Genomic DNA, 27,442 nt, shown 5'->3' on the forward strand with positions numbered 1-27,442 from the left:
GACAAGGCTCACAGTGAGCCCGTCCATGCTGTAGAGTTCATGTTCATTGCCGTTGTCCTTGGTTTCTCAGTCCTCCTCCACCGTCAGCCACATTCAGAGAGTCTGGTTTAGTCCCCTGTTCCATCAGTCCCATTCCAACTGGACTTGGTGGTCTCCCGTTAGATCTGTCCCACCATCTCAATGGGTACACGCACTCCTCACGGTCCTGACTTCCTTGCTCATGATCTCCCTCCTTTTGCTCCTCATCGGGACCTTGGGATCCCAGTCCGGTGCTCCTATGTGGGGCTCTGTCATTTTCTCCATCCAATGCCAGGTGAAGGTTCTATGGTGATATGCAAGATATTCATGAGTATGGCAATAGGATCTGGACATTTCTGGCACCCTCTCCTCAGCTGCCCAAGGACCTAGCTGGGGGCATCTTCCTGGACACCTGGGAACCCCTCTAGAGTCAAGTCTCTGCCAACCCTAGAATGGCTCCCTTAATTAAGATATATAATTCCTTGTTCCCATATCCACTTTTCCTATATCCCAACCATCCTATTCCCCCAAGCTCTTCCCATCCTCCACTTCACACTTTTCTCTCCCCATTCCCCCCTCCCCCCATCCCACCCCACCCCCATGTTCCCATTTTTTGTCCGGCAATCTTGTCTACTTCCAGTATCCAGGAGGATAACTATATGTTTTTCTTTGGGTTCACCTTCTTATATAACTTCTCTAGGATTTTTTACGAATTATAGGCTCGATGTCCTTTATTTATGGCTAGAAACCAATTATGAGTGAGTACATCCCATGATCATCTTTTTGGGCCTGGGTTACCTCACTCAGGATGGTGTTTTCTATTTGCATCCATTTGCATGCAAAATTCAAGATGTCATTGTTTTTTACCGCCGAGTAGTACTCTAATATGTATATATTCCACACTTTCTTCATCCATTCTTCCACTGAAGGGCATCTAGGTTGTTTCCAGGTTCTGGCTATTACAAATAATGCTGCTATAAACATAGTTGAACAAATGCTTTTGTAATATGATTGGGCATCTCTTGGGTAAATTCCCAATAGTGGAATTGCTGGGTCCTGGGGTAGGTTGATCCCAAATTTCCTGAGAAACCTCCACACTGCTTTCCAAAGCGGTTGCACAAGTTTGCATTCCCACCAGCAATGGATGAGTGTACCCCTTACTCCACATCCTCTCCAGCAAAGGCTACCATTGGTGTTTTTGATTTTAGCCATTCTGACAGGTGTAAGATGGAATCTCAACGTTGTTTTGAGTTGCATTTCCCTAATTGCTAAGGAGGTTGAGCATGCCTTTAAGTGTCTTTTGGCCATTTGAACTTCTTCTGTTGAGAATTCTCTGTTCAGTTCAGTGCCCCATTTTTTAATTGGGTTCATTAGCATTTTAAAGTCTAGTCTCTTGAGTTCCTTATATATTTTGGAGATCAGACCTTTGTCTGTTGCAGGGTTGGTGAAGATCTTTTCCCAGTCAGTAGGCTGCCTTTTTGTCTTAGTGACAGTGTCCTTTGCTTTACAGAAGCTGCTCAGCTTCAGGAGGTCCCATTTATTCAATGATGCCCTTAATGTCTGTGCTGCTGGGGCTATACGTAGGAAGTGGTCTCCTGTGCCCAAATGTTGTAGAGTACTTCCCACTTTCTCTTCTAATAGGTTCAGTGTGTTCAGACTGATATTGAGGTCTTTAATCCATTTGGACTTGAGTTTTGTGCATGGTGATAGACACGGATCTACTTTCATTCTTCTACAGGTTGACATCCAGTTATGCCAGCACCATTTGTTGAAGATGCTTTCTTTCTTCCATTGTGTGCTTTTAGCTCCTTTATCAAAAATCAGGTGTTCATAGGTTTGTGGGTTAAGATCTGGGTCTTCTATTCGATTCCATTGTTCGACTTCTCTATTTTTATGCCAATACCAAGCTGTTTTCAATACTGTAGCTCTGTAATAGAGTTTGAAGTCAGGGATGGTAATGCCTCCAGAAGTTCCTTTATTGTATAAGATTGTTTTGGCTATCCTGGGTTTCTTGTTCTTCCATATAAAGTTGATTATTGTCCTCTCAAGATCTGTGAAGAATTTTGATGGTTCTCTTGCTTGCTGGCTATTCCTTCCCATGCTCGTTTGCAGCTTTGTCCCCAGATTCCCAGCTTCAGGTGTGGAGATCTCGAGAGCACAGGTTTCCAACCTCTTGTGCCTTCAGCCTACCTTGGCTGACCTTTGATTCTCTTTTCCTCTCATACTTACATATACAATACTTCGGCATGTAATATTGATAGCCTTCAAAGTTGTCAACATCTGATCACTTTTAACCAACTTTACCACCTAGCCCAGGCCTCATCATCTCTTGTGGTGAGTATTTAAATAATCCTTCAAGCATTTTTTTCTGCCTTTACTCATTCCCTCTTTGATGGTTAATAATGATGGATGTACTGGTTATTAATATTTTTTGTCAACTTGATACAAGCTGGGATCATCTTGGAAGACGGAGCCTTAACTGAGAAAAATCCCTCCACCAGACTGGCCTGTAGACAAGTGTGTGGGGAATTTTCTTGATTAATGATTGATGTAGGAGGTCCAAGTCCACTCTGAATGATGCCATCCCTGGACAGGTGGTCCCAGGATATATGAGAAAGCAATCTGAGTGAGCCATGGGAAGCAAGCCTATAAACAATGTTCCTCTGTGTTATCTGCTTGCATTCCTGCCTCCAGCTCCAGCCTTGAGTTTCTGTTTTGGCTTCACTAGATGATGGACTATAGCCAAGTAAGTTCTTTCTTCCCCAAGTTACTTTTGATTATTTTTTAATCACAGCAATAAAAAGCAAGCTAGAACAATTATTAGAGGAATCAGTTCCCTGCAGTATTGATGGGAAAGCGAGCTCCTCAAACAAAAGGCAGAGATACACTTGCCACGATAAGGGGATGCGCTCAGGGTTGGAAAGCGGAATAGCAGCATCGCCCCTCTGTCTCCTACACTTGCTCCTTTGTCTTCTCTCACATGCTACCCCAGTGTGTTGGGAAACAGAAAGGGCAAACACACTTGGATGTGGACTCAGATTTAAACACTTAGATTTGTGTTTCTGCTCTCCCCAACCTTGTAGAAAATCAAAAACCAAAGGTTTTTTGGGGGGAAGCTTTTATTTTCCTTGTCTATAAAATTAGAAGTTTTCACATACTTTTGCAAAGACTTCTTCCTGTTTCAGAGGCTAAGAATGTATGCGAACCCTGGTGCTGTCCATGGTTCTTCAAATGACAGTAAAATGCTGATCATGGTATTTCAAAGCCCCAACAAGCTGTTTTGGCTGAATAGGGTTGTTACAATGGAAAGGCTTGAATTTCTACTCAGACACCTGGAAACATCTACAGTAAAATAAGCTGTTCTTCAGTTCCTCAGCTCCTCACCGGGTCAGCATATTTTCCCCAAAGCTCTCTTTCAGTGGTTGTCAATGCCTTTTTTGTTGGCTAGCCTGTGGAGGGGTTCCCTTGAAAGGTGAATTTTAGAGGGCTACAGATAGATAGCATTGAGCATAAAGAATACAGTGCCAATTGAGGTAGGATTTGAATAGTAGGGTGACCCCAGTTTGTCCTAAGTGACATGAAGTTGTAGATGAAGACTATGCTTTCTTTTCCTGGCTGCCCAGACCCAATAACCACACAGAAACTATATTAATTACAACACTGTTTGGTCAATGACTCAGGTGTATTCCTAGCTAGCTCTTACATCTTAAATTAACCTGTTTCTATTAATCTGTGTATCACCATGAGGTTGTAGCTTACCAGTAAGGTTCTGGTTTTCTTCTCCTTCGGCAGCTACATGGCATCTGCCTGACTGCCTTCTTTCTCCCTGTATTCAGTTTAGTTTGCCCTGCCATTGGCCAAAGAAGCTTCTTTATTAACTAATGGTAATAAAACATATTCACAGCATACAGAGGGGAATCCCACATCATGAGGTTAGGGATTGTGATTTGTGAGGTAGCTGTAACACACTGCACTGTCTTGCTTAAGTACTTGATAATTTAGATCTGTATGGATTTGTGTTTGGCCAGAATCCTGCATCTCTTTTGTGGTTCAGCCTCCTACTTTACTTTGAGGAAGGATTTGTTTCCCTGTTTATGCAGTCTTAGAGGACTGTTGTATTAGTCGTGGTTCCCTAAAGGAACAGAACTGATAGAATGAAATACACACACACACACACACACACACACACACACACACACACATTAAACTAGCATGCAGGATAGTCCAACAATGACTGTCTCGGGATGGAAAGACTGAGAATCCTGTAGTGGTTCAGTATGTGAAGTTGGATGTCTCTACAGTCCCAAACTGGTGAGTGAGTCTTGGAGAATCCCTGGATAGCTGCTGATCTCCAGTCTAAATTGAAATCCCAAAAGAGTAGTGTTGCACAAATTCTCATTGGTCTTAGTAGTTAAAACTCAGAATTAGCTGTCAAGGGTGAAAACTGAAGGATCAGAGAAGCAGAGCTGCCAGCACTAGAGAGTTCTCACCTCTAGCAATGCTCAGACCAAAGGGTGATCCTGTTCTTGGGCTGCCTTCTCAGGCTGTGTATTTAGACTGCAATCTCAGACTTCATCTTCCTCAGACTGCACTGAGCTCCTGTCTCCTCCCACCTCATAGTCCTCTCTCTGCCCAGCCTTATCACGCCTGTCTCCACCTCCCTAATGCTGGGATTAAGGTGTGGGATCCCAAGTGCTGGGATCACCTTTGTGTGAACTGTTTCTCTTTTAGACAGATGCACTCTTGTGTATCCCAGAGTGACCTTGAACTCACAGAAATCCATCTGCCTCTCTCTTCCGAGTCCTGGGATTAAAGGTGTGTGCCACCACTGCCTGGCCTCCATGGCTAACTAGTAGCTTAGTTCTGCACTCTGATCTTCAAGAAAGCTTTATTTGTTAGATTACAAACAAAATAACACCCCAGAGTTTGTTCTAGTATGGTGAAGGGGTGCCCCAGCAGCAGGATAGATGATCTGGCCAGTGTGATGAGGGCAAGCAGTGAAAAGTCAAACTTCCTTCTTCCCCATCCTTTACTCTGGGATGTCATCAGAAGGTGTGACCCAGAATCAAGGTAAGTCTTCCTGATTTGAATAATCTGATTAAGAAAATTCCTCCTAATGGGAGGGCTCAGGAGTTTGGATGTTCATTGCTTTACCAATACAGTCATATTGACAACCAAGAAAAACATTACAACTGCCAATTAGAGTGATTCACTCTCTTAGTCTGATTTATATTGCTTTACCGTCATCTAGGTGATTTATAAAGAAAACATTTTTAATTTCTTATAGTTTTGGAGACAGAAAAGTTTAATATTGAAGTGTCTGGCAAAAGACTCCTTCCTGCAATCGGATGACAGAAGGTGAGATGAAAAGGAGGGGGAGCAGGAGTCTTTCCTCCAATAGGAAGCCACTCGTGTAAGCCAGCTCTCATGACCTAAACACACTTCAGAAGGTCCCAGCCTTTAATTTTAAGGTATTACTTTAAGAATTAAGTTTCTGCCGGGCATGGTGGTCCATGCCTTTAATCCCAAAACTCCAGCAGCAGAGGCAGGTGGGTCTCTGTGAGTTCCAGGGCAACCAGAGCTACATATGAGACCCTGCCTCAAAAAGTCAAACAACAATAACAAAACAAACAAAAAAGGAGTTAGCTTCAAATACATAGACTTTGGGGACACATTCAAACCACGGCACCCAGCTCTCCTCCTCTAGCTCTTCCTGGAAAATGTGGGTCTAGAGTGAACTACATCTGCAAAATGTCATAACACATACAACTTTATTATAGTGTAGAGCAGATTTTTAGGACATATTATATAAAAAATACAGACTTCCAAAAAATACAAGTTTAAAATCAAGCATGTTGGTTCACACTTACAATCTGAGTGTGCATGAAGCTGAGGCAGGATGATTACTGAGTATTTAAGTCCAGACTAGGCTACAGTATAAAAGGAGGAAGAGGAGGAACAAAGGAATGGAGAAGGGGCAGGAGGAAGAAGAAACTTAAGAACTGTGTAAAAATTATATATTCTTCTCACAAATGGAAATGTGAATTCTTTATAGCCTCTCTCTCTCTCTTTCTCTCTCTCTCTCTCTCTCTCTCTCTCTCTCTCTCTCTCTCTCTCTTGTTTCTGTTTTTGTTTTTTGAGACAGGGTTTCTCTGTGTAACTTTGGAGTCTGTCTTGGAACTCTCTCTATAGACCAGACTGGCCTCGAGCTCACAGAGATCCACCTGTCTCTGCCTCCTGAGTGCTGGGATTAAAGGCATGCGCCACCACCACCTGGTTTACAACTTCTCTTTCAATCATCCCTCTACTTACCTGTCAGGGTCCACCCACCTGTAATTATTCTCAACCATTTGATGGTAAGATACAGACAAACTATTCCTTTAACTCTAAGGATGTTAGTACGGGCTTCCTAAAACAAGGACATTTTCTTATGAAATCACAGATAACTTATTAGCATTAGGCAATTAGCATTCCTCCAAATACCCTTATGTAATCTACAGGCTGTATTCACATTGTCTCAGTGGCAATCCTTTCACAACTGCCCTGCCCTGCTCTGTCTGTGGTCCTTTAAAGAGACAGGACAGAACCATGGCAGCTCTGTCTCTTAAGAACGCTGGAGTGGCCCTGACTTCAGGCGCTTTAGAGGAAGGTGCCTATGTCAACAGCAAGTAAATTCTAAAGGAAAGGTGCCAGAAAGTGAAGAGAACGCGCATGGAAAAGTTGCCAGGCAGGAAGTCTGCGTGACATTTATCTGAATCGAGGTCACCAACCGCTTCACGCTTTTCTGTTTTCCCTATTACTGTTTCTACATAAAATTCCCAAGACAGCATTAGAGAGGAAGTGGCCCTCAGTAGGTAGAGAGGAGCCATTTGTAGCTCCGGGACACTGTGAATGAGAACTGAAGGAGAAAGTATTAACACTTGGAGGAGGAAAAACAGGACGCTGTAGATGGTTGCAAGGTGGAAGGGGCCTGAGGCGTGAGCGAGCATATCTCAAAGAGAGGCCCAAGAGATTCCTTTGAGGGATATAAGCAACATGAAACCAAGTAGTGAGGAGACTGCCCAAGTTTCCATTTCTCTGGGAGTTTTGTTATATTGAAGCTTGTTGATGGAGTGGCAGACTGTGTCCCGCCACCCGGCTAGCTTTACCCAAAATAATTACATGGAAACTGTATTCTTTTAAACACTGTCTGGCCCATTTGTTTCAGCCTCTTATTGGCTAACTTCTCACATCTTGCTTTAACCCATATTTAGTAATCTGTGTAGCACCACGAGGTGGTCGCTTACCAGGAGAGATCTTAACCTGCATCCATCTCAGAGAGGAGAAGCATGGAGACTCACTATGGCGACTGCCTGAAGCGTCTCCCCAACTCTGCTTCCTTTCTCCCACAATTCTGTTCTGTCTACTCCGCCTACCTAATTTTCTGTCCTCTTAAAGGGCCAAGGTAGTTTCTTTATTAATTAACCAATGAAAGTCCTCCATCAGAAGCTAAATCAACTGCGCGAGGTTTAACGCATTTCTAACTACTCTTCATGGCAATAAAGAGAGCAGACCTCTGCCTCAGAATCGTCAACAGGTAAGTCTCTGGGTAGTATTTAGTAAAGCTGTTTCATTGTCATTGTTTTTATTTTCAAATAAAATAAAATATGATCTTGAGAAGTGTTGTGGGTTTCTGATTTTTAATGATAACATTGTTTCCCTTAAGATCCATCCGGTTAAGTAAAAGTAAACAAGTCAGAAGACAATCATAGGCAAAGCACATGACTGTAGCAACTAAGTATGGCAAAGACTTCAGAGAGTTGTATGCCAGATGCTGAGGTCGGGAAACGCTGATAAAACCTGCATGAAGCTCACACTTGAACTTAAACCAGATGTGGGAGGTGGACATGCAGGGACAAGGGAAGACCAGTGGGGTGTAAAGATGAGGTCCAGACCTGTCTCTGGTAGACTGAACTCTGCACAGACAGATCTGCAGCAGAACAAAGGGGCGTGGCCACCTGCGGAGTTTGCAAACTCCAGTGACACATCTCTTAGGAAACTGTTTACTGACTCTGCCCACTCTGCCTACTGGATTGCCACAGTCTGTGCATTTCCTTCTCATCATCCTGGATGAGGCAGCGCTTGAGGATTCTCCCATCCTTTACAGATTGTTAGACTCAGTTTCTAGTTATGTAAGAAAAGGGTATTCCTGTAAGACACCAGGAAATTTACATACAATATGATGTGCATTTTAGTATAAATAATGATAATAAAATACAACAGTATGATCTTGGTTAATGCAGAGGTCATCAATGACCTGGGCGTATAATAATACTTTGGAGTCAGGGTATGAGAATTGTTTCTACTGATGTATAAAACATTGAGTTCAACAAATACTTATTAAATCAATGTCCTGGGAACTGTGCTAGGGAGGTATTACAGAAATATAGAAAGAGCCACTTTCTTCCTGCCAGGCATCCACAGATGCAGAAAGCAAACCTGAACTGTGCATTGTCTATGAAATTTGTCATAGCTCATGAAGCAATTTCACTTGAATGACTTAGTTCCTACCGAAACATTGTAAGACTTCCCAGAAGGAAACTGATACTTCGCTGAGTTGTGGGACCTGCCCCAGGCTGTAATAGCAGCACCAGTACCAGAGAAAAGTCTTGAACCCAGCATTGGCATCCAAGGCTGCAGGCACTAATGAATGACATGGGGCAGATCGTGTTCCTGCTGTTCTCACTGCTAGCAAACCCGATACCAGCATCTACACCACATTGGGAGTAGACAGTAAGACTTCACTGTGGACTTAGAAGACTTGGACACATGAGAGTGTTATGAACCACTGTATAACAGTTTCACAGCTTAGACAAAATGAATAAATCCACTAATATATGGATTACAAAAATTGATTCAAGAAGAAACAAAACTTGAATGACCGATACTAATTAAAGAAATTAAATTCAGAGCTGGACATTGTGGTGTCTACTACTAATCCCAGTGGTTGGAAGGCTGAGGTAGAAGGGACTAAGTTTGAGGCCAGTTTGGGCTGTGGAGTAAATTCAAGTCTACCCTACGCTACATAGCAAGACCCTGTATCAAACAAACAAATACATAAATTCTTAGAAAACAATCTCCCACAAAAAAACTCCCTGTCTAGGGGAGACCATAATTTCTCTGATTCTAAATCCAGGCAAAGTCATAAGGAGAAAATAAAATTATGTAACGCTATAACACAGATATAAACTTGCAGCATGTCTTAAGTAGGGTGTGTATTTATCTCTATGATAAAAACACCATGGCCAAAGCAGTTTGGAGAGGAAGGGGATTCTTTTGTCTCACAGCTGGAGAGGAGGGCCAGTGCTGAAGAGAACGAATTGTTCTTGTAGAGCACCTGGGTTCAATTCCTAGCTCCTATAATTCCAGTTCCAGGGTGTCTAATGCCCTCTACATGCTCCAAGCATGTACATAGCTCACAAACATACATGTAAGCAAAACACCCATACACATAAAACAAATGTCTTAAACATTCAAAAATATACCATTTGCACTGAAATGCATCAAAATATCAAAGCACATCAAATATCAAGAGAAAAAATTCTAGGAAGAGATTCACTAAACCTCTACACAGAAACAACAAAACATTATTTCTACAGCTAAGGAAAATCCAAATAAAGAAAGATACCAGGATAGCATATTAGAAAACAAAACCCAGGAGGTGAAATATTGTAATTATGTCATCTCCCCCAGATTCATCTATAGAGTCAAACAAAACCATAAAAAAAATCTTTCTATGTACATTTGAAAGTTGTTTCGAGTGGAAGTCGGGGGCCTTGGCACTAAGCAAGGCAATTTGGGAAAATGGGTTTGTAAGGTTCAAGCTCACTAGCTTAAATAATTGACTTACAGTAATAGTTTTTAATAGAAATTGGGAGAGACACAAAAATATAACAATGAAACAAAAACCTGTCCAGGAACAGGCTCCCACCCCTAGCTGTGAGAACAATGACGATTTGTCTTTCATAAATCGCTGTTAGATTCATTTTTACACAGAGAAAAATGGATTAGATAGATTTTAAACCAAAAGTTAGAGAAAGAAAATAAAACTTCTAGAACAAGGCATATAATATATTCATGTCTTTGTAGTAGGCAAGCATTTCTTAAGCAAAAATCCTTGGTTCCCCAAACTTAAATCAGAAAATGTCCATAATTTATTAATTCAGAAAATCTGTAGAAACCAGTAGAAGAGTAAAAGACAAGCCAGGGGAAGAAAAGGGATAAATATGAAGATGTAATAAAGGATTTGTGTCATAGGAAGAAGAGAACAAGTTGACTGAAAGACAGGTGGGGATAGGCTTGGGCAGTGATGAAGTCCAAATGTCCATTCCATGGTGTGGAGCAGGCTTAGCTTCTTGAGAGCTTGGGAGATGGACATTAAAAGCACACGACATACCATTATTTCCCCACCACAAGGCCCAGCTATTTTTTTAAGTACATGTATGTTATGTATGCACGGACAAAAGTGTGTGAGGATGTGTGTGCACATTTGTGTGTTCTCATATGCACATGCATGGGGAGGCCAGAGGACAACCTCAGGTGTTATTCTCAGGAATATTGTCCACCTCCTTTGAGACAGGGTTTCTCCTTTGACTTGGAGCTCACCAATTAGACTAGATTGCTGACCAAGGGGTCCCGGAGATCCTTGTGTCTCTGCCTCCCCAGCATTGGGGATACAGAGCTATCTCTGCCCCTTGCTGGCCCTAAGGTAGCTAGATCCCTGACCCAAGAAAGGAAGAGCTGGCCCTGTTCCTAATAGGAGAGCTGCCCCCCAACACTCTCCCCTACACCCCCATCCTGGCACTTGAGAAAGCTGGTTAGTCTCAGTGACCCACCTGACCAGCTCAGCTCGCACCCAAATACACATTCAGGGCCTTGAGATGATACTCCCCAACATCTACCTTATCTCTGATATGCCATAGGGCATGAAGGTTCTGGTCCCACAGAACCACAGCCACGGGATCTCCATAACTGTCACAATGACAGAATATCTGAGAGGAGATTCGGTGCGGGTCCAGTATCATTGGTGTATGGGAAGCCACGGACCTTGAAACTGATCAACAACACATTACACAGTGAACATTTGCAAGTAAAGCTCTCTGGACCAAAGGGTCTGCTGTGTGACACACAGTGGCTCCCAGTGCCACCAAGACAAATGGAGAGGCGATGGAGAGGTGAGAATGATGGAGCGAAGTGGATTTTTTTGTTGTTTGTTCGTTTTTGTTCTTTGTTTTTAATTAATATTCTTATTTTTACTTTATCGTTATTATTTCTTTTTTAGTTTTCCTTTGGGTGGGGGGTGCTACAAGGGTGAAGGGCAGATATGGAGGGACTTGGAAGTGAGTGGGATTGGGGTGCATGATGTGAATTTCCCAAAGAATCAATAAGAAAATGTTAAAAGCCAAAAATAAAAGCAACAACAAAAGGCCAAGTATATGCTACCATGTCCGGTTTCTTACATGGGTGTTAGGGACAGAACTCTGACCTCACATGTTTATAAAAGTAGTTTACTAACTGATCCATCTCCCCAGCCCCCCAGCTAATCTCCTAAAGTTTGAGAATACAGAACTAGGTCAGGTCCTGGTGGGAACAGACTGACGCCTTCTAGTGTGTACTTGGGAAGGCTTATGCTGCTTTCCAGAATTCTCTTGAGAAGCCATTTAGAAGTGTGAGGATGGCAGAGGCAAAAGGAATAATTATGCTCCCAAAGCATCAATTTTTCTGCCAAAGAGCCTGGAAATGGAGCGGCAGAAGCCACCATTATTATGGTGATTTATTACGTGCCAGCTCCATCACAGCCAATGTAATCCTCGCCACCACCACAGGTGAGTCAGCACAGGGCCTGCCTGAGGCAGGTAGGGCCATTATCTGTGTGAATGTGATTGTCATAGGGAGCCTTAGCACACAGCTGTCAGCCAAGAATGATCCCTGACTCAGTGAACGTGAGTCAGGTCCTTCATTCTCAACCAAGGGTTTATGAGAAATGTTCCAGAACACCCTCAGCTCATAAAGCACTGAGGAAGCTGTAGAACCAGGGAGCTCTGGGTGTTGGGGGAGCACAGTCCCACATATGCCCAATACATATATACAACAATGGCATGTGTAAGATCGCTTGGGCAGAACTAATTATAATAGTTAGCAGCTACCAGAAACAATCCAAAGGTTTGTCTACTGTATAAGGGGAAATAAATTGCAGCTTGTTTATACAATGGAAACTCATGATGCATGGAGACAACACAGATAAATTACTCATATATATTTATGGATCGAAAGAAGTCAAAACCAAGCATAGAAAAAATAATATATGTTAATAATGAGTAGGAAAATGGAAATGTACCCATAGGGTTATTTGGCCACGTACCTAGAACAGGAAGTTCAAACCCCCACAAGATACTATCAGCAACTACAGAAGACATCTAGTGACGTGAACATAGCATTGACTCAGCAAAGAGAGAGGTTCCTATCCCACCTTCCTGGTCTCCTCTTTACATTTTATCAGAAGAAAGAACAGATAAGAGGAATGAGGGGGAGATAAGAGAGGAGAGAGATGTAACCAGCGGAGCACCCCACAGCTTTCAGTCTTCCCTGTGCCTTGTTTTTCTCTTTCCCCAGGAACACTGTGTTGTGTTACTGAGCTGATTGTTTTTTCACAATTCCCTTTTAAGCTATGAGAGAAGCAAGAAAGACATGCAAAACACAAGTCTTGTGCTCTGTTTCATAAATGTGTATGAATACAAAGGAATTAGAACGTGGAAGCCCAGCACATACATGAAACATCAATGTAACAGCGTAAGAAGTTTTTATGTGATGTTGTGCGCAAGACCATCCCTGAAGCATCAATGCTGTGAGCCAGAGAACTGTATGTGACCAGATACATCTTTTGGGGGAGTTGGGGGGAGCTTGAAAGATATAGGCAGAAAGATGCAGTCTCCTTGTTTCCCACCTAACACTTGTCCATTTTTTAGTTAGTGAGCTAAAGATGAACAAATGATAGCCCCGGTTTTATTTGAGATGTGTATAGTTGACTCCATTCACTCTCACGGCTGGGTCTGACTGTATCACTTGTGTCTAGTCAGTTATACGCACAATGCTTGCACTAGCTCCCAGGAAGACAGCAGACTTGTCTGGACGTTGCAGCTCCATTACTGTTTTCTGGATTATGGACATGACGTCTGGTATCCTGTCATTTGCTTTCAGCCACAAGGTCACAAGGCTGCTGACCTCAGTTGTAGAGCAGAAAGAAAGCTGGGGGTGCTGGCAGAAAGCTTCTATGTAGACCCCGGGCTGCTTGCCTTAAACTTCTTTTCCTCAGAGAAAAATAGAAGCTGTGTACTCACAGCTATTCAAATGATGTTCTTGCTAGCTAACCTAGGCCAAAAAAAATTAACTTCCTGTCCTGCTATTAAAACAGATAAAGCGATATGTTGACTTAAGCCAAGCCATGAGGGCCAAGTAAGCTGGCCATGATAGTGTACATTTGTAGACCCAATACTGAGGAAGGAGAGACAGGAGGACCTGGGGGGCTTGTTGGTCAGACCACCGAGCCAAATAAGTGAGCTCCAGGGTCTACGAGAGACCCTGTCTCAAAGAAACAAGGAAGAGAATAAATGAGGGTAACAACTGACACTGACTTCTGACCTCCCTATGTAGACACATAAGCACACACACACACACACCTAAATAAAATAAAATTATAAGCCGGGCAGTGGTGGCCCATACCTTTAATCCCAGTACTTGGGAGGCAGAGATAGGGATATTTCTTCATTCCAGTTCAAGGCCAGCCTGGTCTACAGAGAGAGTTCCAAGACAGCCAGGGCTTCACAGTGAAACCTTTTCTCAAAAAAATCAATATATCTATATCTATGCATACATACATGTATATATATATACATATATAGTAAATTATATATATTAAATAAGTTATATTTAAACAATATTAATAAAGACTACAGGTTGCATGCCCTTGAGATGATTTCCATCTGCCCTGTTTTCCCAGAAAACAACTAGATAAAACCTGAGAGTGAACATCTCTTCCTGACACCATATTCCCTGACCTGATGCTGCTGACTCGAGTCTGACCCGGGAGGTAGCAGTTAATGGGGTATTTATCAGAGACTATGTATCAAGGCCATTTTTGTTCTATCCTCCCTCCCTCCCTCCCTCCCTCCCTCCCTCCCTCCCTCCCTCCCTCCCTCCCTCCCTCTCTCCCTTCTTTTCTTTCCTTCCTTCTGTCCTTCGTTTCTTTCTTCCCTCCAGAGAGCTTGCTGGCAAACATTTATATCCACAGTAGCACTGAGGGGGCTGAATGCTACCCCTCGAGATAATGTTTATAAGACAGAAATGCTGGAAGGAAGCCAAATGTCCATCATCAGGGAGAGTGTTAAATGAACCCCAGGGACAGCCACACACTGTTGGATTCTACAGGCATGGGAAGGAACGAGGAAGAGACCTCCAGAACAAGGGCTGCACTGAGCAGGGATAAGCAGAAGAAGGAATGAGGAAGAATTCTCCACTGTGAGCAAGCACTAAGCTGTATTGTTCAAGAAGAAAGGCAAGCACAGGGCAGGGCTCCTAAAATACCACCTGTGTGGAATCAACAGAGGGGGTGTGAATGGAAGGGCCTGTCTGTATTTTCTAAGACAGAAGACAGGCCCAACCAAAGGCTTCCACAAACTGAACTAATCGCTACCTGCCCTGGGAGGGAAGAACTCAGGAAAAAGAAGAAGAAAACCTTTCTGGCCGTGTTCTTCCAGAGTTTTGGTGAGTTATGTGGAGGGTTTTTGTTATTGTTTTTATTATTGTTTTTTTAACATCATTTAAAACTTACCGAGGGCTGACAAGATGGCTTAGCAGCTAAAGGTTAAGCCTTTAGCTTAATTCCAGGCCTGACCTCCTGAGCTTAGTTCTAGGTCCCACAAGGTGGAAGGAGAGGACTCCCTCAGACTCTCTTGAGTCTCACATGTACTCGGTGGCATGCACATGCCCCCTAAGATAAACAGAAAAACAAATAAATGTCTTATTAAAGTGTTTGTTGAACTTTTTAGAAATGAATTTCTAAAATGTAAAAGCAAATAGGAAACCATAATCCTAAGTGGGTGTCAGACCAAGGGCAATTACATTGAAGACTTGTGTGGAATGACCCCTAACTGCACATGTTGACTGTGCATCCCCCAAGGCCCTAGGTCTTGGAGCCACAGAAACCACCAGGACATCAAGTTCCCATCAGTGGGCTTGTTACTAGAACTAATAAGACTTAATAAAACTAAAAACTTTGGGGGAAGGGGCACTGTCTCAGTGGGTCAGGTGTCTGTTGCACAAGTATAAGGACCTCAGTTCAAGCCTCCACCTGCCACATAAGAAAGGCAGGCATGACAATGTCCACCTGTGGTTCCAGCACCGGGGATGGGGAGGCAGGAGGCCTCTTTCTCCTGAAAAAGTCAGGAAACACGGACAGCGTGGTCCCCAAGAACCCTGTCCCCAAGAGTGCAGTTGTAGACAAATGCTCGTCTGAAACTCTGAAAATAAAATGCGAGGGCTCCTATTGGTTAAATATGGGGCAGTCTGCGCATGTGACTAGAACACTCTCATCTACCCGTAACACGTTAAATTCATGTATTCATAATGGCACGTTGAGAAAGCTCCCGGCAGTCCCTATCCAAAGTTCCTAGTGCGCCTGTTTGTTCCTGAGAAAACCAAACGGTCCCATCATTTCTGTAGGAAATCTACTTCAGGCCGACCAAATAGTTGATTTCAGAAAATGTATTCAGAGTGAAGGCAAGAACCAAGTGAGGTAGCAAAGGAACTGTGATCCCAACACTCACCTGGGAGACCGTTTGGGGATCTCTAATTGGAGGCCAGTTGTACCAGTACCTGATAAAGGGAGACAGAGACTGAGAAAGCGGGGTGGGGACGATGGACATGTAAAATCCTTGGCACCATGCACAAAGGGGAATGATAAAATCAGGATGAGTTAAACTGAATAGCCTCCATCATCACCGAAGATGCTCAAACATTGAGGAAAGTCATGGGGGAACGTGCCACAGGTGAGCCAGCTGACACCAGTGTTCACGTGTTAAACTGCAGATTGCTGAATACCCGACCTCCAATTTACCCACCTGCGGGCCATACGGAGGACCGAGAATCAAGTAGGCTGTCACCATGCAGCAGTATGTGGGGAATTGTGCGGAACAGATAACCTGGTCTCTTTAACAAGTAGATGAAACCAAGAACAGTTGCAGTAAAAGAGACCCTGAAAAATTAACGAGCCCGGTGTGGCGGCACACACCTGTAATCCCAGCCCTTGGGAGCTGCAGACGGAAGAATCAGGAGTGCAAGGTCGTCTTTAGTGAGTTTGGGGCCAGCTTATGCTGCGTAAGAGCTTGCCCCGAAAAGTTAAGCAGGATAAAAAAAAATCGACTGATGAAAGTAACGCATGGATTTATCTAGAGCCTGACGTCCATTTGTCGTTCTCCATGGCTCCACACTGAGTCTGTCAGTCTCTGTACTAGTTAGCAGAATTCCAAAGACCTGGGTCAAGCAGCTTTTGCTCATATCTTTGGATGGTGTTTGTCTGTTTGTTTGCTTGTTTTGGTAGAAATCTCACAGGTTTTGGTTCAGGTGGGTGAAGAATAGAAGCAGGTTTTTAAACAGTTTTTCTTGATGGGTGATGGTGGTGCTTGCCTTTAATCCCAACACTTGGGAGGCAGAGGCAGACGGATCTCTGTGAGTTCAAGGTCAGCCTGGTCTACAGAGTGACCATTACAGCTAGGACTGATACACAGAGAAACCCTGTCTTGAAAAACAAAACAGAACAGCAAAAAAAGTTTTTTCTTAACATATATGAATTATACATATAATGGGTTCCATTATGACATTTTAATACATGTACATAATGTATTTATTTCTATTGTATTCATGCCCCCATAACCTTCTGCTCCCCTTATGCTCCCTCTAACACTAATCCTCCTCTTCCCAGTTTCCCTTTCTACTTTCATGGCTTATCTGATGAGACTAACCAGGGTTGTTTACAGCATTCTCTGATTTGACACCTGCTCCATCGGAGGAAAATCATATCTGATACAGTAAATCCACAGAAGAAGCCACAGCTGGGAGGTCATAGGCCCTACCACAGGCTCTGATGTTGTTCTGTGACCCAGACATCTAAGTCTGTCAACAGCTAAATAACTACGTTTGTGCCCACAGCTTAGTGCTGTCGTCAGCCCTAGTCAAAAAGCTTCCTGCAGCAGTCTTCAGTGACATAAACTCAAAACTGGTCAAGAAGTTCTGATTCTTTTTAAAAAGGTACATACTGCATAATTATCCTCAAGAAAGAAAATCATAGCATTTTCTAGATATAGAAATGCAGGGCACACTATTGTCCATTTCTTCAGGGTTTTCCTAAATATTAAATGACAAACATTAAAATTATACAAAATCTAACTATGTATTTTTTCCTCAGACTTTTGTTCACTGGGTAAACAAGTTGGGCCTAAATTTGCATTTCTTTGACTTCTAATAAAATTGAAACTTTTTTGTTTTAGACAGATAGACAGAGAGATCAACAGATAGGTGATAGATGATGGTAATTAGATAGATGAATGATAGGTAATGATGATGATGCTATCTAGCTAACTGGATGGAGAATAAATAGATGATGATGGATAGGTAGATAGATAATAGATAGAAGATAGACGATAGATGATATAGATGGATATAGATGATAGATAGATGATATAGATGATAGATAGATAGATGATAGATAGATAGATGATAGATAGATAGACAGATGATAGATAGATGATAGATAGATAGACAGACAGACAGATAGATGATAGATAGATAGATATAGATAGATGATAGATAGATAGATAGATGATAGATAGATAGATAGATAGATAAATAGATAGATGACTCTTAGCATTACTATTGCTGCGAAGAGACACCATGACCACGGCAACATTTTTAAAGGAAACAGTTCATTGTGGTGGCTCACTTATAGTTCAGAGGTTCAGTCTGTCATGGCAGGGAGCATGGTGGCATACAGGCAGGCATGGTGCTGGAGAAATAGCAAAGTGTCCTATGTCGTGGTCCAGTGCCAGCCCAGACCATAAATTATTTCTCCGGACCAGAGAGGAGGCATGGGAATAAAGACACAACTCATATGGCTTTATCAGGAGGGAGTTCTCAGTGATCCCTCATGAACTTCTTAGTTCACATCCTGAAAATTCACCCACGTTTATTCTCCAAACAGCTAGCTTTTATACAAAAATGTATACTGAGGGGGAAATTTATTAGCATTCTGCTTCCTAGGTAGTGGGACTAAAATCATGTCCGTAACTATGGCTGCTCTGTCAGGTAGCCTGAATTAACACCTCTTCCCAGGCGATGTCTATAAGTACAAAAAAAGGAGCAGACGATATTAGCATACCCTGATGCTTTGCTCAGGATAGCAGAACAATATTAGCATATCCTGATCCTTTGTTTAGGTCTGGAAAGCCAGGTGACCACCTTCTGTGTGGTCAGGTGCGAACTGGCCTGAAAGTCTGGCCGCCATACAATGTGGACATATGGGCCTGTATAATATATGGCCCTACGGTCCTATATCTTGCAGGCAACAGGAAGTCAACTGTCACACTGAGTGAAGCTTGAGAAAAGACCTCAAAGCCTGCCCCCATAGTGACACACTTCCAACAGATAGTGTAGTCCAAATTAAAGGTGCGCCCTCCAGTCTCAAGGTCTGGATTAAAGGTGTGTCATCCAGTCTCCTCTAACAAGGCCACACTTACTCCAACAAGGCCACACCTCATAATAGTGGCACTTCCTTTGGGGACCATTTTTTCAAACCACCACAGATTCATAGATGATAATAGATAGATAGATAGATAGATAGATAGATAGATAGATAGATAGATAGATAGGGAGGTAGATAGGAAGAAAAAGAGAAAGGAAGGAAGGAAGGAGGGAAGATGGGAAGATGTCCTTTACAGATATTGCCTTATGTGGAGTCTTGAGAGAAGTAAAAAGAAGATAAAGGAGGTTAAGTAAGTTGCTCAAATTTGCTTGTATTAAGTAAATTTAAAAGTTTGTTTTTCATCTCCTAAACAAAATAAAATTGTTCTTCGGTTTTCCTCAGTAAGCAATAAAGCCAACGTGGAAGAGCTCTGTTGAAGTCCAGATTTCAAGGGCATCTAACGAAACTAAGTTCCTTTCAGCCAAGTCAACTTGGCAAACTACTATTCGGAGAATTACTGTGACATTTCATGTCTTTGGCTTGTAATTCCAAGATAACTTGGGTCCAGATCAAGATTAGAAGAAGAGCCCACATCAAAGGGCATCTGACGCACCTCGGGTCCTGCTGTCAGGGAGGCTGCCTGAGAAGCTGAAGGTCACTTGTGTGCCTGTGGCCTCCTCCATCACTGCTGTGTGACTCCATGCAACCATATTTGCCTTGTGATAGGGGATCTGCAGCCATCAAGTCTCTTCCAAAAGAGCTGGCCAGTGAGAGTTGCCCTTTGGCTTCTGAGTGTCTTCTTCATTTCTATCTCTGTTGATATGAAAGGCCAGGTTGTCGCCTGCTGCTTAACCTTGTGTGACAAAGTCAAAGTCCCCTTTCTTTAATTATTAACTAGTTATTCCATGAGTCAACATTTAAAAGAAAAAAAAAAAGAAAAAACAGTAACAATAAGGAACAGAAGTTTCTTAGAAGAAGGAGGAGGTGTTGTCACATTAGAGAAATTTAATGAATGAAACCAGACAAAGGTTTCTCTGGAGAAAGGAATTTGATAGACTTAGAAATAAAAGGGAGGCATTCATATTTATTGTAGGAAAACAGCTCTAATGGTTCTTTCTCCTTGGTTTCAGGCTCTTACCACAAAAAAGTCCTCTTCCAGAAACAGGTGTGGCACATACAGGGAAAATGGCCTTTCAATCTCATCCCATCTGACATTATTTGTATTCATGACTACAAGATAAGAAGATGGGGTAATGAGATAGATAGATGGATGGATGATGGATGGATGGATGGAAAGATGATAGATAGATAGATAGATAGATAGATAGATAGATAGACAGACAGACAGACAGATAGATAGATAGATAGATAGATAGATAGAGGGATGGATAGATGGATGGATGGATGGATGATAGACAGACAGACAGATAAACGGATGGATGGATGAATAGATTGCGAGCACAAATTAGGGATCTCCAACTCCTCTCTCCAGAGTAGGGCTTGGCCCCACCATTTCTTGGTTTAGGCTGAGAAATTCCAAAGTATGAGATGCCAGCCACAGTGACTGTGAATTCAGAAGTTCACTCCCTACTCCCATAAAATGGATTTGCTGTTGGCTTGAGTTCAGCTCATTCAGACACCGAAGTGTCTCCTGCAAGTGGACAGGATGTCTCCTTAAGGACCTTGAGTCAAGCAAACCAGTGACTCAAGAGCAACCTCCCCATCAGAGCTCTGTGTGTGACTCCCATGACCAGGTATGGAAGCAGGCTTCTCACTTCAATCCTTGCTCCTCCTCTTTCTCAACACAGAAATTGTGCAGAGTTCTTAACTCGGTTGTGTCTAGGTTTGCCCGCCAACATGACGAAGGGAAGGGAAGGCAAGCATCTTGTTTGAGTCTCACAGCCTCCACAAACCCCAGGAGTGATCTGAGCACCCGTGTCACAGGTAAACTGAAACATCCGCATTAAGCAACAGGTTCAAGCTACCTCAGTAGTAAGCAGTGTGGGCGGGCACTGAAAGTGAGTTCCTCCCCACAGAGTGCAAAGGCTGTGAGGTAGACAAGGTTCATCTCCGATCCCTCACCTGCTTCCCATCTCCAGGGTGTGTTAGCTTTATAAATACAGTAGAGCCCACTGGAACACAGCTATGGTAGACACTTCCAGTTCACAGGACACTGGGAAGGGGAGGCACAAAAATGTCATACACCACTGCGGAATCCCGGTATATTTCACCAAGTCTTTTCTAAGCCCATGGCTCTGCTTTATAGATTTATTTATTTTTTGGTTTTTTTTTTTTTTTTTTTTTTTTTTTTTGGTTTTTCGAGACAGGGTTTCTCTGCAGCTTTAGAGCCTGTCCTGGAGCTAGCTCTTGTAGACCAGGCTGGTCTCGAACTCACAGAGATCTGCCTGCCTCTGCCTCTCGAGTGCTGGGATTAAAGGCGTGCGCCACCACCGCCCGGCAGATTTATTTTTGTATACATATGATCACATTACACATATAGTTTTTAACTCTTTTTTTTCTTACCCTATGCTACTAAGGACCTCCATTAGTACCTTCCTTCCTGTAGACTGCATATGGCTGCATGAAGTTCCATAATATACTTAATCCCATTTTTTCCCTCACGTTGAACATTTGAGTTTGTCCATTTTTTTTCTTTCTGTAGAATGATTCTTTTTCTTGGTAGTTTGCCTTTTTCGGACATTTTTATTTCCAGCTCCAGCCAGGCCACCCAATGATCTTGGGTTCCCTCTCTCCTGACTTTTTTGAGAGTTCAATACCTGGAAAGAAGGTGATCTTTCATACTATAATGTACATAGCTAATAAAGCCTAATCCACTATATCTTGAGGGGTTTTTAAAAATCACTTTAAACTAAAGGATGTCTCTCTCTATCTGTGGGGCTCTAGCGATCAAGTAATCTAGATAAGGGGATTTCTCTGACACCAAACTGGAGAGTAAACTCCATAACGCCAAAAAGGTAGAGGGCTCACTTACTTACGGTGGTGTTATGCTTAGAACAAGAAAAGAGCATGCTTAAATGCCAGTGGAAACAAAGAGAAATTCACACTAACCCAGATTCTCCAACTACAGCCTGTAAGGTATTTGGCCTTGAGGTTGGGATGGGCCCGCCCACCTTCCCACACCAGTCAGGCCTGGTTCTCAGCCCTAATTACCAAGTGGTGACCACGGAGCGAGTCCTAGGGGTGCAATTGTTAAATTGTGCAAGGCGCCTAGGAGTGCAATTGTTAAGTTGATCACCACCTCATGCGAGGTGTAGGACCAAGCCTGGGTCCTCGCGGATCCTGTCTGAGCCGCGAGGACTATCAAATACCCGCTGGGAAAACTCTCCAAACCTGCTCTAAAGTCACACCGTGCCCCTTCTCCTTGTGACTCCCCTACGTACGGACCAAGGCAGAAACGCGTCCGTATACTGAATCCCTTCGCACCCGGCCAGGGCTGAATGTCCCCAAGGAGGCTGGTGTGGAATAGCTGTGGGTCAGACGCTTCGCGGGTGGGAAGCCTTCAACACTGAACAGAGGGGCACCGGATTGCAACACGCGCGCCGCCCCACCGGGACGCTCCGCCCTCGGCCTCGCTGGTTGGCCGCGGCGCTGCAGAGAGCGGCGGCAGGAGGAGCCAGGCGCGCCCGCCACGCAAAACCACGGTGCTCGGTCCTCAGCGGCTGTGGCAGCACTGACAGCAGCCCGCGCGCTGGGTCCCCGCGGCGCCCAGCCTTCCGCATCCTGCATTCGCCACGCTCTCAGAGTCCCCGCTAGCGCTAGTGCCCACCATGGGTAAGCCCACGAGCCCTGGATGCGACTGGCGCCGCTTTCTGCGTAATCACTGGCTGCTGCTCTCCACCGTGGCCGCCGTGGTGCTAGGTGAGCCGCGCGGGGGGCGAGGCGCGCGCCAGGGGACAGGCCGCGTGAGGGGTTGGGTGGGCTTGGCATAGCGCGTGCTGCCCGCGTCCTCCGCTCCTGGGCCCCCAAGCTTGGGGGACAACCCGAGGGCTTTGCTTTCACACTGGGGGTGGGGGAGAAGACAATGCTCATAGGGAAGCCCCATTCGGCGCTCTGCGAACTGCTATCCCTGCTTTCTCCAAAATGATCAAAGGGGCTTGGAAGGTGGATGGGGTCGTTTGAAAACAAGCAGGATTTAATTTGATCTTCATCCTTAACTGTTCCCACACAGGCACACACCACCACCACCACCACATCACCACCACCACCACCACCACCACCACCACCACCACCACCACCACCACCACCACCATCACCACCAACACCACCACCACCACCACCTTCGTGCCCAACGGAGACTGTATGAATTACAGTTCTCAGTCCGATTTAAATAGACATTTGGGCCTGCGGGATGGTGGAGACCCCGGGAATGTTGAAATCGCTGGCAGGGGGTAGGTGCCCCCGACAGGATTCCCCTTCAATCGAATTCACGCCTGATTTCCCACCTAGCAGTTGTGGCTCCAGGGAGGGCACAGGAAACCAGCGCTAAGAGATCTCAGCCTCCTTCTTCCTCCTGGGCTACCTGCTCGCCACATTTTTCTATTAAAAATAATATAAGCCTCTTTATCTGTGTTCACACTCGCGTGTATTTAAGTGACCCACGCCTGACATATGTCTGAGCCATTGCTCAGAGGTTTGAGTTACTCTTGTTTAGACTCTTATTTTCTGACCAGGTTGTCTGTCTAACTTGAGCTCGATAATGTAGTTTAGGGTGGGAGCCCTGTGGGTCTTTAAATCCCAGGTGGGGCCGCCCAGCAGGTGCTGGCAGGTGCACATACAAGGAAAGTAGATTCCTAGGCAGCCTCCACCCTCTGTCTGGAAACTGCAGCTGCCTCTGCTGGAAAGGATTGGAGCCGCCAAAGGTTCTTCTCCCTGGGTGTCGCACATTGCTCTTGAGTCTGAGGATACTTGGTGTTGCCTGCTCTCCAAGGTCTTCCCCGCCAGAAATAAAATGCCTTTGGAAGTTAATGGACTTCTTGGGGTCATTTGGGCTCCTCTGGAGCCTTATGCAAAAGGAAGTCAGGCTTCTAGTAAATAAATAACATCCTGAAATCGCCTTACCAGAGGACGTTTGTGGGAGGAAAGGGGGGGGGGAGTAGAAACACTAGTGTTCACTTTCCCCGGTGCCAAGTGGTTTGGGGCGTTTGTGGGGGGGAAGGCTTATCTTGTGTCACCACAATTAAATAACAGGCCCTACCGAGAAAGTGGATGGATGTGAGGACATGCCTTGTTTGTTTTCCCAGTGATGAGTACAGAATTTATTTTTAAATTCATTTTGAAAGCCTCGGAGGTGACTAAAGCTTGTGTCTCCTTCCCAGTTCTGGGTGTGTGTCCGCAGCCTTGGGTACTCCAGAGATTCCACTTGGTCACCAAATGTTTCCAACCCAGCAGTTGGCATGAGCGTTGGTGTCCCACAGTCCGTATACCAGATCAGCAGGGGCCACTCTGGAAAGGAAGCCCAGCCATTACTCGCTGGCCCTTGAACCAGCAGCATAAGCAACATCCTCAGGCCAAAAGAGGGTTCCCTCCAATTTCGCAGGCATGGCCTGTGGTCTCAGGTGGTCCTCTTTTTCCAGTTTGAGTGTGGGTGAGCCACACGGGAAACTTGGGTCTGGTATTTTGATTTAGCTGTAAATCCAGCGTTTAAAATTGCAAGTGCCCAGCTGAGGTCTTCCCAATCGGTTGCTCTTTCTGAGAAGTGAGGACAGACTCAGGCATGTTGCCATCTAGTATTAGAATCCCAGAGGGTGCTCAAGCTGGGGTTCTCCTCGTTACCACTCAGAGCCCCTTGGTAAGAGTGAAAACTCAAACCTCCTCAATTCAGTCTACACTGGCTTGCCTGTTTAATAAACAGTGAAATCCCAGCCACTTGTCCTGAGAATCTATGAGCCCTTTCCAGATTGTGATAGCCAAGTTTGTTTGTTTTAATAGATGCCTTAATTGATCCAGAAAAAAAAAAAAAAAAAACCAACAACAAAAAACCAGGAAGCCTGTTTTGGGGAGTTTTGGGGAAGGTAGACCTTTAAAAGGGGGAAAATGTTAAATGCCATTAGTTCCTTTGTGAAATCTGCTGAACACATCCATTCAAATATTTGACCCCCCCCTCCAAATAAGCCAGCAGCTATTGCTATGTAAACTGTTTTGGTTAGTGAAACTAAGGGCAAAGTTTTCTTTTTGCCAGGCAAGGAGGCACAAGCCTGTTATCAGGAATCAGGAGGTAAATAGGAAGATCAGGAGTTCAAGGTCAGCCTCAGCTGTGTAGTGAGTTTGAGGCTGTACTGAGCTGCTGAGCTACGCGAGATTGTGCGTGTGTATGCATGTACACTCAAACTCCTATTTAAAGTCTGATTTTCTGAGATATAGCAAGAGAGGGAAAATACAGTTAAAGATCACTTTCATTAGTGTGATGTCAGCTTGGTTTTTAATGGCCAAGGAGATTCTTTCAGATAAATGTTTGACAAACCCTTATTTGCAACGTTGGTATTAAATAGGTGACTATCTTTGATAATTCTTGTGAAACCCTACAAGATTCTGAAAATAATATTTTCACCTGAGAGGATCATTTTATTTGGGTTCCGCATTTCCATAATATAGCAGAATAAGCAAAGCATAGTGCCTATAGTCAGGAGCCCTGCTGGAGCCCCGGATTCTGCCTGCTGCTATCTAGATTCCTTGCTTATTCTCTGAAATTCTCAGTCCCCTCATCTTAACGGGACCATGTGTGACCAGAGTTGACTAAGATACTGTGAAATCACCCAGTTTGTGGATGGCACACAATAGACATTCCACAAATTACTACATTGAAGAAAGTCTGAATTTAAATAGGAGAAAATTAATACATTGTTTTGAAATTGAGCCTCTGTTCTGCCTCATGTCCAGTTTATAATTCGAAGTCCATAGTAATGGTTGTGATGGCATTTGATGGCACGCTCTATTGAAGCAATGCCGATCTCCCTAGCATTAGTCACCTTAAAAAGAGGCAATAGAAAGAGTTAATGACTTTGCTTTTTACCCTGTGGACTAATTCTCAACTTGCTTAACAGGCAGAAAGTCAGCGGGAAGAATGTCCAAGCAGGATTCCTGTGTGTGCGAATTCAGCCACCAAGGCTAGGGCAGCTTGTAGTACAGAGAGAGATGCTCATGGGTTCCCCATTGCACTCACCACGGGCAGTATCATCTTCCCTCCCCCAGGCTTTGAGTGGAGTGCAGTGTTCCGCTTGGGGCATTTCAGAAAAGGCCACAGATGCTGCTTGCACCAGGGAGCTGTCAAACTTGCTCATTGTAAAGCCATCCCTATGAGCTCCAAGGAAGCAATCATCTCTATTGTAAAAGTCTGAGCTAATCACTCCAAGTTCTGAGTAACACCCTCTCCAGTCTTGTGTCTTCTGCCCTGGACTGGCTCAGGTTATGCCCAACAGTGTTCACTTGGACCTATCCTTTGCTTTTCGTTCCTCTATTGATGATTCCAGAGCCAGCTCTTCATCTCACTGGCAGTGGTACAGCAGGATTTAAAAGTGTATCTGCCTGGCATGGTGGCGCACGCCTTGAATCCCAGCGCTTAAGAGGCAGAGGCAGGTAGATCTCTGTGAGTGTGAGGCCAGCCTGGTTTACCTAGTGAGTCTGAGACCAGCTAGGAAACAAGTTGCACAGATATCTGGGGGCATCCTGGATCCTTGGATACATAGCAGGGAAAGGTTGGGGTGTGGATGGACTAGAAGGTTGAGATGGTGGTGAGAAAGGGACTGGCCAACAGGGCGGGCCAGGTTCATGTCCAAGCAAGGAGAGAATGGACCTCATCCAGGCAGTGGAAGTAGAAGGTAATGAGGGCCATCAAATTAATGCAGTAGGGCCTGGTGGAATTTGGTTAGAGTGAGAATAACTGTCTTTAGTAGGATCAGGAAGTCCAGAAAAGGGGTGGGTGTGGACAAATTGAGGTGAAGAACCTCCAGGGTCCTTTGGGTGAAGCTAGGCGGCAAACAGGGAGTCTTGAGCCTCCAAACAGGTTGTGTTAGGTAGACCATATTAGACTCAGGAAGCAGTTAAAAGCTCTTTATGAACAAATGAACCCATTTGAACAGGGAGGTGAAAAGACCCAGAGCTGAAGCGTGCAGAGAGGGGCTGCTGGCCAGAAACCAGCAGAGTTAAGAAGTAAACAGTGCTGAGTAAACAATACTCAGTAGTGCGCTGTGAGTGGAGGAGGCCAGGTAACCCTGGGAGACTTTCTTTGGAGGCACTGGGGTGTGAAGAGGTTGGGAGAAAGTGGTGATTCAGGGTTAGGCCAGAGAACCTTTTCTCGTTTTGTTTTGTTTCATTTTGGGTTTTGAGTCTGCTCAAAAGGAAGCAATCTTGAAGGTTGAGATGAAAGAGGGGAAGAGGAAGAGACGGAGGGAAAGGGAGAGGGAGAAGAGAAAGGTAGAGGAGAGAGGGGAGGAGAAAGGAAGGGAGGGAAAAGGAGAGGGAGAGGAGAGAGGGATGGGGAAAGAGAGGGGGTTATGAAGAGAGACTGTATATGAATTATGCTGAGTAGTACAAGGCCCAGGAGAACTAGATGCTTGCCCACAGGGTAGAGGGACCTGGTGAGGGCTTGCCCTGAGCAAGGCGCAGGGTTGTATGCTTGATCTGCCTTTTTTGGTTGGC

At 44.3% G+C, this 27,442-nt stretch overlaps 1 protein-coding gene and 1 long non-coding RNA gene across 3 annotated transcripts in view; one reads left to right on the forward strand and one right to left on the reverse strand.

Moving 5' to 3' along the window:
* Positions 1-273: 273 nt before the first annotated feature.
* On the reverse strand, positions 274-22,305 carry LOC119804010. 2 transcript variants are annotated; one of them, XR_005283776.1, is made up of 4 exons: positions 22,189-22,305; positions 15,879-15,927; positions 14,885-15,043; positions 274-322 (listed from the first exon to the last, which is right to left on the reverse strand). It is a non-coding gene; the product is annotated as an uncharacterized LOC119804010 (long non-coding RNA). The 2 variants fall into 2 exon arrangements; XR_005283775.1 differs by having other exon boundaries at positions 22,193-22,295.
* Positions 22,306-22,427: 122 nt separating this feature from the next.
* Positions 22,428-27,442, forward strand: part of Slc1a1 (solute carrier family 1 member 1) — a 79,058-nt gene continuing 74,043 nt past the window's right edge. Inside the window, exon 1 of the mRNA XM_038327810.2 lies at positions 22,428-22,666. Coding sequence (XP_038183738.1) covers positions 22,576-22,666 — 91 coding nt within the window. The 5' untranslated portion in view covers positions 22,428-22,575. The remainder of the gene's footprint in view (positions 22,667-27,442) is intronic.

This window comes from Arvicola amphibius, chromosome 1 (genome assembly GCF_903992535.2).
Source record: "Arvicola amphibius chromosome 1, mArvAmp1.2, whole genome shotgun sequence".
NCBI lineage: Eukaryota > Metazoa > Chordata > Mammalia > Rodentia > Cricetidae > Arvicola > Arvicola amphibius.